Consider the following 12741-nt stretch of genomic DNA (forward strand, 5'->3'; position numbering starts at 1 on the left):
CATATGCTAGGCCATAAAGTGAGTCTCAGCAAATTCAAAAAAACTGAAATCATAACATGCATCTTCTCTAACCACAATGGAAAGAAGCTGGAGATCAACAACAACTCAAGAATCTCTACATCACGTGCAAACACATGGAGAATGAACAACTTGTTTCTGAATGAACAATCGGTCATAGAAGAAATCAAAAGAGAAATCAAAAAATTTCTGGCAACAAGTGAAGATTCTGATATCTCATATCAAAATTTGTGAGATGCAGCAAAAGCAGTGCTAAGAGGAAAGTTTATAGCAATTGGTGCCTACATCAAAAAACTGGAAAGGCACCGATTAAACCAACTATCTATGCACCTCAAGAATCTAGAAAAACAGCAGCAAACCAAACCCAAAACCAGTAGAAGAAATAATTAAAATTAGAGAAGAAATCAACAAAATTGAAACAAAAAAAATACTAAAGATCAGCAAAACATAGAGCTGGTTTTTTGAAAAAAAATAAACAAAATTGACACAACATTGGCTCAATTAACCAAAAAAAAAAAAAAAAGGAAAGAGAAGACCTAAATAAATAAAATTAGAGAAGAAAATGTAAATGTAACAACAGAAATAAAAAGAATCGTCAAAAATTACTACAAAGCTATATGCCAACCAATCAGGAAACCTAGAAGAATTGAACAGATGCCTGGACATATACAACCTACCTCAACTGAGCCATGAAGACACAGTAAACCTAAATAGACCCATTACCAAAACAGAAATTGAATCAGTAATAAAGACCCTGCCAACAAAGAAAAGCCCAGGACCAGACGGCCTCAGGGCTGAATCCTACCAGACATTTAAAGAACTAACTCCACTTCTTCTCAAGTTATTCAAACCAATCAAAACAGAGAGAATCCTCCGAATTATTTCTATGGAGCCAACATCACCTTACTTCCTAAACCTGAAAAAGATAGCAATCGAAATACCAAGAACATTCTTCTCAGATCTAGAAAAAACAATGCTAAAATTCATATGGAATTACAAGAAACCTTGAATAGCTAAAGCAATCTTATACAACAAAAACAAATCCAGAGGCATCACAATACCAGATTTCAATACATACTACATACAGTTAGCATTGAAACAGCCTGATATTGGCACAAAAACAGATGTGTAGACCGATGAAACAGAATATAAACTCCAGAAATCAATCTACACATCTACAACTAACTTATCTTTGACAAAAGAGCTAATATCAATCCCCAGAGCAAGGATAGTTTCTTCAACAAATGGTACTAGGAAAACTGGATCTCCACGTGCACAGGTATTAAGCGAGACCCCTACCTTACACCTTACACAAAAATTCACTCAAAATGGATCAAAGACCTAAATCTATAACCCAATACCATCAAATTACTAGAGAACACTGGGGAAACACTGCAAGATTTTGGTATACGCAGAGTTCTTGAAAAAGACCCCAGAAGCACAGGCAATGAAAGCCATCATAGACAAATGGGATTACATCAAGCTGGGAAACTTCTGCACTGCAAAGAAGTACTCAGCAAAGTGAAGAGGCAGCAGACAGAATGGGAGAAAATATCTGCAAACTACAGAATTGATAACGGATTAATATCCAGAATCTTAAGAGCTCAAGAAATTGAACAATAGCAAAACATACAATCTAGTTTAAAATTGGCAATGGACTTAGCCATTTTTTAAGAAAGGAAACTCAAATGGCCAACAGACACTTGAAAAATGCTCAGGATCACTAGTCATCAGGGAAACACAAATCAAAATCACAATGAGGTTTCATCTCATCCCAGTTAGAACAGCTTTCATACAGAAGTCAACAAACAACAAAAGCTGGTGAGGATGTGGGGGAAAAGGTACCCTAATGCATTGTTGGTGAGAATGTATAGCCACCGTGGAAGATAGTATACACATATCTTAAAAATCTGAATATAGACCTACCATATGACCCAGCCATCCCACTCCTGGGAATTTACCCAAACCAAAATAAATCAGCATATGAAAGAGTTATCTGTATTCCCATGTTCGGTGCAGCTCAATTCACAATGGCTAAAGTATGGAATCAAACCAGATGCCCATCAACTGATGACTGGATAAAGCAATTATGGTATATATTCACTATGGAGTACTGCTCAGCTGTGAAAAAAATAAAATGCTTTGTTTTGCAACAAAATGGATGAAACTGGAAACCATTATACTTAGTGAAATAAGCCAGTCCCAAAAAGATATCATATGTTTCCCTGACCCAAGGTAATAGAGTATCTAAAATGTAATATATTGAAGTGAAACAGACATTTTTTTTTTTTTTTGACAGGCAGAGTGGACAGTGAGAGAGAGAGAGACACACAGAGAGAAAGGTCTTCCTTTGCCGTTGGTTCACCCTCCAATGGCCACCGCGGCCGGCACACCGTGCTGATCCGATGGCAGGAGCCAGGAGCCAGGTGCTTTTCCTGGTCTCCCATGGGGTGCAGGGCCCAAGCACCTGGGCCATCCTCCACTGCACTCCCTGGCCACAGCAGAGGGCTGGCCTGGAAGAGGGGCAACCGGGACAGAATCCGGCGCCCCGACCGGGACTAGAACCTGGTGTGCCGGCGCCGCTAGGTGGAGGATTAGCCTAGTGAGCCGCGGCGCTGGCCCGAAACAGACATTTTGAGATTGATTGCTTACAGCCTTTTTCTTTACTGTTGAGGAAGTGTGTTTTTTTCTTCATACTATTCGTTGAACTCTTTATTTAGTGTAGGGGTTAACTTTCAAAGTATAAAGTATACTGAAAATAGATCTTTGCACAAATTAAGAGAGAATAGGAGAGGGAAGAAGAAGTGTTGGAGCATGGATGGGAAGGAGGGTAGGCTGGAGAGTATCACTATGCTCCTGAATTTGTATATATGAAATATACGAAATTTGTATTCCCTAATTAAAATTAAAAAAAAAACCAGTAACAATAAAAAAGGCATGAATAATGAATGAATGAATGAATGAACAAACAACACAAAAACTCAGATGCTGCGGACCTCAAAAACTTAACAAGGGGTTGTTATAACAATTTCATACCTATATATTTGAAAACAGATATAAGATGGAAAATTCCAAGAAAAAATAAAACTTACCAAAAGTGATTCAAGAAACATTAGAAAATCTAAGTAATTCTGTAACCCGTGCAGAGATTGAACAAGTCATCAATAAACTTCTTACACAGAAAACCAATAGATAACGAAATAGAAAAGTGAGCAAGAGATTTGAAAAAGTAAGCACTTCAAAAAAGACATCCAGTTGACCAACAAATATATGAGATTCAACCTTTTCGGAAGTGCACAGTAATATCCTAATTGAGATGTCATTCTACATTACCTAAAATTATAAAATTTGACTATACTAAGAGTTGTCAAGGTTGTGGCATAACAGAAATATTCATGGTGGGTGGGCATAAAATGGGTAAAACCACTTTGATAACAAGTTTTCTCCTTTCTTTTTCAACTCATGGTATGATCAGCAATTGCATTCTTTCATTCAAAAAACTTTTATTTAATTGAAAGAGTTACAGATAGAAGTAGACACACACAAAGAGAGAGAGAGGGAGGGAGGGAGGGAGGGAGAGAGGGAGGGAGGGAGGAGTCTTCCATATGCTGGGTCACTCCCTAAATGGACATAATGGACCAGGACGAGGCATTCCGCAGCCAAGAGCCAGAGCTTCTTCTGGGTCTCCCACATGGCTGCAGGCACCATCCTCTACTGCTTTCCCTGGCACATTAGCAGGGAGTTAGATTACAAGTGGAGCAGACGGAACTCAAACCAGTGGCAATACGGATGTCAGCGCTGCAGGCTGGGGCTTTAACCCGCTGCGCCACAGCACCGGTCCCAGCAACTGCATTCTGAAAGATATCGTTAAGCAGCAGTTCTTAAATTTTTGACCTCAGGATATTTTTAGAAATTATGAAGACAAAGAGTTTTATTTATGTGATTATTCTATCTGTATCATACTAAAAACAAGAAAATTTCACAAAAATAAACTTTGACATGTTAACATATTTTAATGAAAAAATAACTATTTTACAAAAGAATTAGTGTTTTGTATGGCACTGTTTTAAATTATTTCAAATTTAGGCATCTGGCTTAACAGAAAACAACCGGATTCCAGTCTCAGATTCTGCATTCAATCTCCTGCAGTCTTGTCTGGTTGGCAGGAGAGGGAAAGAAAACCAAATATCACAAGACTTGCAGTTGAGAGAGGGAGGGAATTTTTTTTTTTTTTTTTTTATACAGACAGAGTAGACAGTGAGAGAGAGACAGAGAGAAAAGTCTTCCTTTTGCTGTTGGTTCACCCTCCAATGGCCGCCATGGCTAGCGCACTGTGGCCGGTGCACCGTGCTAATCTGATGGCAGGAGCCAGGTACTTCTCCTGGTCTCCCATGGGGTGCAGGGCCCAAGCACTTGGGCCATCCTCCACTGCACTCCCTGGCCACAGCAGAGAGCTGGCCTGGAAGGGGGGCAACCGGGACAGAATCCGGCGCCCCAACCGGGACTAGAACCTGGTGTGCCGGCGCCGCTAGGCAGAGGATTAGCCTGGTGAGCCGCGGCGCCGGCCTGAGGGTATTTTTTACAAGCTTTTCAGACAATTGTGGAGATTCTTCTTTGACATCATGCCAAACATCCGTAAGTGGCAGTCCCGTTAAGGTTACTGCACTATGGCATCAGAAACCCTATTAATTAAATTCCATATTCTGTTACTTTTTTACAATCCATTGGTCTGTCAGTCAGGGTTCAACTCAAGTACAGCCAGTAGGAGATACGTGTATTATGAACACACTTACTGAGGAACTGCTGGCCAACTCACTTGTGGAGCCGCATAAAGTCTCAAGGACAGACAGAGAGACAGACAGAGAGACACAGAGATCAAGTGCAGGTCTGGCTGTTATTTGGAATCTCTCACCTTAGGGAGTTCTCAAGGTCAGACTCACCCAGAAAAATTCTCCCTTTTCACTACTATTCAATCAACAGATTAGGGACTTCAATCACACCTGCAAAATTCCTTCACAACATCACCTACATTAGCACTTGAGGATGAACCAGGAGGTGTGGATGCGCACGCAGCCAAATAGCTGCCGCTTCCCTCCATACCCCAGTGATCTCACCAGAGAGCATCCTAGTGGTTGACACTCACAAGAAGGAGACTAAAGTGGGATTATAGGGACACATCAAAAGGCCATCAGAGGAGCTGGCTTCGTGGTGCAGTGGGTTAGGCCACAGCTTGCAATGTCAGCATCCCCTATGAGAGGGATGGTTTGAGACCTGACTGCTCTGCTTCCAATCCTGCTCCCTGCCAATAAGCCTGGGAAGGCAGCAGATGATGACTCATGTGTTTGGCCCCTATCACTCATGTGGGATACCAGGGTGAGGTTCTTGGCTTCTGGTTTGGTCTTGTCCAGCCCTGGTTATTGGGGCCACTTGGGAAGTGAATGAGCATACAGAAGATGTCTCTGTCTCTCCCACTGTCATTCTTTCAAATAAATAAATAAATATTTTTTTAAAAAAAAAAAGCCATCAGAGTATATCTTGCACTTTGAATAGATTTTTATCCATGCAAAAATTTGTAATTCATGCAGTGGTCATTTGGAAAATATTGGCTCAATGAGTTACGCAGTTCTTCAAAAGATTAACATCTTTCCCTAATGTTAATATAAACACTAATATTATCAAAAATCTCTTTAATAGTTTAAAGTGGTTGAGGTCACAGTGATGGATAACATTGTCCATAACCCTAATTTTTACTTGAAATTTCAATTTTTTAAAATATTTATTTATTTACTTAAAAAGTAGAGGGATGGGACGGGGTGGGGGTGGGGAGGAGACACACATACACACACACACACACACTCACACAGAAAAAGAGCGAGATCTTCTACTTGCTGGTTTATTCCTCAAGTGGATGCAATGGCTGGGGCTTGATCGGATTGAAACCAGGAGCCTGCAACTCCAACTGGGTCTCCCACATGGGTGGCAGGGACCCATACACTTGAGCCATCTTCAGCTACTTTTCCCAGGCACATTAGCAGGGAGCTAGATCAGAAGTCAGTGTTGCAAGCTGCTGCTCAACACACTGCATTAGAACACAGGCTCCACGCTAAGTTTAAGAATCAGTGCCCTTAGGCCGGCACCGCGGCTCACTAGGCTAATCCTCCGCCTTGCAGCGCCGGCACACCGGGTTCTAGTCCCGGTCGGGGCGCCGGATTCTGTCCCGGTTGCCCCTCTTACAGGCCAGCTCTCTGCTGTGTCCAAGGAGTGCAGTGGAGGATGGCCCAAGTACTTGTGCCCTGCACCCCATGGGAGACCAGGAGAAGCACCTGGCTCCTGTCATCAGATCAGCGCGGTGCGCCGGCCGCAGCACGCTGGCCATGGCAGCCATTGGAGGGTGAACCAACGGCAAAGGAAGACCTTTCTCTCTGTCTCTCTCTCTCACTGTCCACTCTGCCTGTCAAAAAAATAAAAAATTAATTAATTAATTAAAAAGAATCAGTGCCCTTGGCGTGGCTACATTCCAAATTTAAAAGCACAAACTCATTACATCCTATGACATGGTAAGGGCTTGGTGTAAATAACGGAAGAACACATTCAATATGATAATTAAGGAATCACACTGCGAGTGGAACTTAAATTCCTAAATTCAAGAATTTTGGGGTTCATATGCATAGGCAATGAATTTCCAAAATTATTTGACGTGTTTTTTTTTTAAAAAATACTTATTTGAGAAGCAGAGGGGCAGACAGAAGGCAGAGATCCCATGTGCTGGTTCTCTCCCTAAACAGCCATGACAGCTAAGGATGATGGGAAACTGAATCTGGGAGCCAGGAACTCAATCCACATCTCCCTTATGGGTGGTGGAGACCCAATTAGTTGAACCATCACTGCTGTCTACCAGCACATGCATTAGCAGGACACTGGAGTCAGGAGGGAGAGGTGGATATTGAGTCAGGCACTCTGATAAGACATGCGGTTCCCTGCCTCCTCATATACTGTTGTGTATTCTTGGGCAAGAAATAAACTTCTCTGAGCCTACCTCTGTAACAGATGCTACTGCTCCATCATGGACTGATGCAGCTAGCAACTCTGGCTCCGACTACACAGCATGGATGGCCCTATATGCTGGAATGAATGAGCTCATTTTTATAATTACATGCGTGCTATGAGTTAGACAGCATCACTACCACAATTCTATACATAAGCACAGATGACTGCCTTTCCTAAAACAGAGTGCCCTAGGGAGCAACAGAGACAGAATGTGGGCCCAGCAAGTCTGACTCCAGATCCCGAATGCGTAATCACACGCTTCCTCACTTAAGAAAACTAAATGAGGTGCTGCAAATAAAGTCCTTAATACAGGCCACTCTGCAGGATGTCAATGAGCGAAAGTAGTGATTTTACCACAATAACGACTAACATTTCACCATTTTTTAGTCTCTTAACAGGTTGACAATTGTTCATTTCCAGTGTCCCTAATGTTGTGGGAAAGATGTCCAACACAATAAAACTAAAGTAAAATGTGAGCTCAAGAGAATGAGGAGTACAGGGTACATCTGGTTAACTCTGAATCCTCAAACGGTCCAGGGAAAGAATTCTCTCAACATTTTATGCTTATAGTATTCTAACTCATGCCTGAAGGAGGACATTTAATTACATGTCCCTTAATAGGCACCATTATCTGTTAAAAACATGCAGATACAATTAAAGTCTAATCCTAACATTTTACTCAACAGTGGTCCCTTCTCAATCACTAGAAGATCTGAGAAGTTAACAGCACTGTATAAACAGTACCGTCTTTTTCATTATTTTCACTACCAAAGATACTTTCTATTTGCTCTAGAAGATTTTTAATTGACATGAGAGAAAATTCAAGATCTGACAAATTAGTTCTTAAGACTTATCCTCAATCCAACTGTCTATAGCAAAAACTTTAAAGGAATATATATATATATATTTTTGGACAGGCAGAGTGGACAGTGAGAGAGAGAGACAGAGAGACAGAGAAAAAGGTCTTCCTTTGCCGTTGGTTCACCCTCCAATGGCTGCCGTGGCCGGCGCACCGCGCTGATCCAAAGGCAGGAGCCAGGTGCTTCTCCTGGTCTCCCATGGGGTGCAGGGCCCAAGTACTTGGGCCATCCTCCACTGCACTCCCTGGCCACAGCAGAGAGCTGGCCTGGAAGAGGGGCAGAATCCGGTGCCCCGACCGGGACTAGAACCCGGTGTGCCTATTGAGCCGCGGTGCTGGCCTACTTTAAAGGAATTATGACTTCCTCCAGTAAATATGATACAACTATACTACCAAAAGCTACCTTAAATTTTATTTGAAAGGCAGAAAAAAAACCATTATAGCCTCCAGTTGCTGGCTCACTCCCCAGCTACCCACAACTTGGGCTGGCTCAGACTGAAGCCAGGAGGTTGGCACTCCCTGTGGGTCTCCCACCTGGGTAAGCAGGGACCTAACTACCTGAGCCATCACCTCTGACTCCCAGGATGCACATCAGCAGGAAGCTGAACAAGAGCAGGACTCCGAAATGAAATGCAGACTTCCCAACTGTCAATGCAACTGCTGTGCCAAATGCAACCCTCCCGCAAAAGCCGCTGTAGCAGGGGAGGTACTCATATCCACGTAAAGGAAACACTGGTACCCCCGTCTAGTCCCATGGACTCACCTCCACTCCATAATGCAAAGCTGAAGATCCAGGGTGCAACGAGAGGTTCTGAAAAGGCTTGATGTGGGGCTTCTCCCATCCACCCTCAGACGACCACTCCACTGTCAACATGTGATCGGTGAACACACTTCCGAACAGCAGACCACTCGGGTCTGGTTTCTCCTTTAAAATGGTGGCTGGTGTGATTATTAGATCTTTAGCCTGGGAAAGAAAAATCAGCACCATTAAAGAATAGTAACTGAAGGTCCATAGAGAGGGCCAAATGTGAGATCACTCACCCGACTTTTAATAGCTGGAAATGACCAGAGACGTTAAATATTACATGAGCCAAACAAGCCATGCCTGTGCTCCAAACTCAGCCAGCTATTCAGAGACTCTGCAGTATACACTGCCTAACGGAGTATCAAAACCAAATTTCTGTGATATTTATGAACAGTGACAAAACTGTCATTGGAATAAAATGATGCAAAAAATCAAACACATCCATTCTTCACTCCCAGCATATGATTCACTTAAAGAGGCATCTTCTATAATAAAAAAACACTCAAGCCCACAATAAGAACCACACCTCTCAGGGCCGCCACTGTGGCATAGCAGGTAAAGCCTCTGCCTGCACAGCTGGCATCCCATATGGGTGCCAGTTTGAGTCCCGGCTGCTCCATTTCTTTTTTTTTTTTTTTTTTTTTTTTGACAGGCAGAGTGGACAGTGAGAGAGAAAGAGACAGAGAGAAAGGTCTTCCTTTGCCGTTGGTTCACCCTCCAATGGCCTCCGTGGCCGGCACACCGCGCTGATCCAATGACAGGAGTCAGGTGCTTCTCCTGGTCTCCCATGGGGTGCAGGGCCCAAGCACTTGGGCCATCCTCCACTGCACTCCCGGGCCACAGCAGAGAGCTGGCCTGGAAGAGGGGCAACCGGGACAGAATCCGGCGCCCCAACCGGGACTAGAACCCAGTGTACCGGCGCCACAAGGCGGAGGATTAGCCTAGTGAGCCGCGGCGCCGGCTCCGGCTGTTCCATTTCCAATCCAGCTCTCTGTTATGGCCTGGGAAAGCAGCAGAAGATGGCCCAAGTCCTTGGGCCCCTAAACCTGCATAGAAGACCCAGAAGAAATTCCTGGCTCCTGGCTGTGGATCAGCCCAGCTCTGGCCATAACGGCCATTTGGGGACTGAACCAGGAGATGGAAGACCTCTCTCTTTCTGCCTCTGCCTCTCTGTAACTCTGCCTTTCAAATAAAGAACTAATTCTTTTAAAAAAAGAAAATCACTGCTGCCACTCAAAGGCATTGTTGAATGTGTTTAAAAAAAAAAAAAAAGAACTGCAACTCTGCTTGGCCACGGCTGTGTGCCAACAGCTCCCAAAGGATTCACGGTACAAGCCTTCAACACCTGCTGGATGCACTGCCGAAGAAATGAACAAAGTGAAATAAATATCCTCTAAGATGTACATCCTGTGTCCTGTGGCCAGCACTGTGGTACCGAGGTTAAGCTGCCACCTGTAATGCCAGCAACAGTCTGAATCCTGGTTGCTCCAATTTCTGGTAAGAAACCTGGAAAGGCAGCAGCAAATGACCTAAGGGCTCGGGTCCCTGCCTCCCATGTGGGAGACCCGGCAGCAGTTCCTGGCCCCTGTCTTGAGCCTGGCCCAGACTTAACTGCACTCTCTCTCTCTTTCTCTCTCATTCTCTCTCTCTCTCTCACCTCCATACCTCTTCTGCTTTTCAAATAAACAAATCTTTAAAAAAAAAAAAAAAACACTTATGTTCTGTACTGGGCAAACAGTGAACAACTGACCTCATATTCTAAAAAAGATAAATAACAGGAAACAACTTCACACCGTAGTGTTTTGCCTGCTCTCCACACAGCCAGCTGCCCATCACAAATGGCTAACTGCTGTATGGAAGCCTTCTGAGGACTTCAATACCACCACACTGTCTGTAGAACACTAGTAAAACCATGAGGGGAGGAGTTCCCACCAGCTGGAAACAATGGAAAGATCCACACTGTCATCAGGTTGCAAGGAATATCAAAGTTTATTTTTTTTCTTTGTTTTGTCTATATTTATTTAAGAGACAGAGAGAGAAGACAGCAAGAGAGAGCCCATCTGCTGGTTTACTCCCTAAAGGCCCACAACAGCCAGGGCTGGGCCGAACCCGAACAGGAGCTGGGAATTCAATGTGCGTTTCTCACTTGTGTGGCAGGCTCCGACTACGTGAGCTCCCACCACTGCCTCCCTGTGCCTGTGCTAGCAAGAAACTGGAATTAGGAGCACAGCGAGGACTCAAACACAGGCACTCCTCCCATAGGAGATGCAGGTGTCCCAGGAGGCATCTAACCACAGGGCCAAATGTCTGTCCCTCGCACTTCTCTCACTCCACAAAAATCCTCATTCCTCCCACCACAGCAAACACAGAACTTTACTTTTTATCCTCAGCATTTATCATCACTATAGTGACTCCTGGATCTGCAGGTTCTCCATGCAGATTCAACCAACAATACATTGAAAATATTTGGGGGAAAATGCAAAACTGCCTACTACCTTGTAAAGAATTCCTTCTAACAGCTACTCATGTATCACTATAGCCAATCAAGGTATGACTTCGGCTGCAGAGCAGGGGACGCGGACAGGTTACACGCAAACTTTTTCAAGACTTTACTTGGACATTTGGTTTCTACTGGGGGGCCTGGAACTAATCCCCGAAGACACCAAGAGACAGCTGTATTGTTTTAATGACATAAACATTTCTGAGTGATTCACTTCATTAGAGCTACCTTGGACTTTTGATACCTTAGGAATGATCAGTTATATAGGCTGAAAAAACATGTTCTAAGATAACCAGAAAGCTGCCAGTCAGAGGGCATTAGGACAATCTATCACTGTAATCTTCAGCTAGTCTGGTCTAGCCACACTCCTTTGTAACACGCCAGTAAAATGTCAACTTTGGACAGAAAATTGACTTTCTTCCACCACTCTCTAATCCAAATAACTTTAAATGCTTCATTACATGCACTAAGTTTACATAAAGGGATATATCTCAACTAAAGCATTTTTTCTCTTTGAACAACATTTCTCTCCTGTTATCCTCCAGGCTAACTAGGGAGTCAGGAGAATTTCACCTGCAGGCCAAATGCAGCCATCAGGCTTATTTTATAAAAAACAGTTTGATTGGACCAGTCGTACCATTCTTCACCCAGCAGCTGTGGCATAGTCCACTGGTTGTGACAGAAACCTGACAGCTCTCAGCCTACAGTATTAACTGAGTGAGTCCTTACTATAAAGTTCGCTAAAGCCTGTCCTGACTGGCATATTCCAAGCTAAATCTCCAGCCCTAAGACACTGCAGGTCACAGAGGAGAGTACAGATTTGTTTACTTTTTAAAGATTTATTTATTTATTTGAAAGATAGAGTTACAGAGAGACAGAGTGAGAGATCTCCCACCCACTGGTTCACTCCCCAAATGATTAGGGTTGGGCCAAGCAGTAGCCAGGAGCAAGGAGCTAGGAGCTTCTTCCAGGTCTCCCATGTGGGAGGCAGGGTTCCAAACTAATCTATACAAGTGAGGGCTCTTCTGTGAAATACAATCAACAAGATATACGTAAGTATATGAGGGGATTTTTAAAGAATTTATCTTACGTTATTTTTGTAGGCAGAGTTACAGAGAGGGAGAGTAAGATGTTCCATCTGCTGGTTCACTTCCCAGATGACCACAACCCCAAATGAAGCCGAGCATAGAGTTGCATCTGGGTCTCCCACATGGGAGGGAGGGATCCAAGTACTTGGACCATCTTCCACTGCTTTTCCCAGGCCATCCATAGGGAGATAAATTGGAAGTGGAGCAGCCAGGACAGGAACTGATGCCCATGTGGGATCCCAGGAGGCTGCTTAACCAGCTATGCAACAACAGAGGCCCCAGTGCAGGTTTTCTTAAACACTGACGTCTGGCTGACTTCAGATGCATACCACAGAGACTCACAGATGCACTCACATCAGCCAAGACTGAACGGCAGTGAGATTCTAACAAACTTTTCACTGCATGAATAGATACACAGTACTGT

At 43.6% G+C, this 12741-nt stretch overlaps 1 protein-coding gene across 4 annotated transcripts in view; it reads right to left on the reverse strand.

Moving 5' to 3' along the window:
• Positions 1-12741, reverse strand: part of BCAT1 (branched chain amino acid transaminase 1) — a 138215-nt gene that overhangs the window by 80398 nt on the left and 45076 nt on the right. For all 4 annotated transcript variants that reach the window (XM_051850336.2, XM_070049507.1, XM_008259519.4 and 1 more), the window contains one exon: positions 8688-8888. In XM_051850336.2, the coding sequence (XP_051706296.1) occupies positions 8688-8888 (201 nt within the window). The remainder of the gene's footprint in view (positions 1-8687; positions 8889-12741) is intronic.

Source organism: Oryctolagus cuniculus, chromosome 9 (genome assembly GCF_964237555.1).
Source record: "Oryctolagus cuniculus chromosome 9, mOryCun1.1, whole genome shotgun sequence".
NCBI classification, from domain to species: domain Eukaryota; kingdom Metazoa; phylum Chordata; class Mammalia; order Lagomorpha; family Leporidae; genus Oryctolagus; species Oryctolagus cuniculus.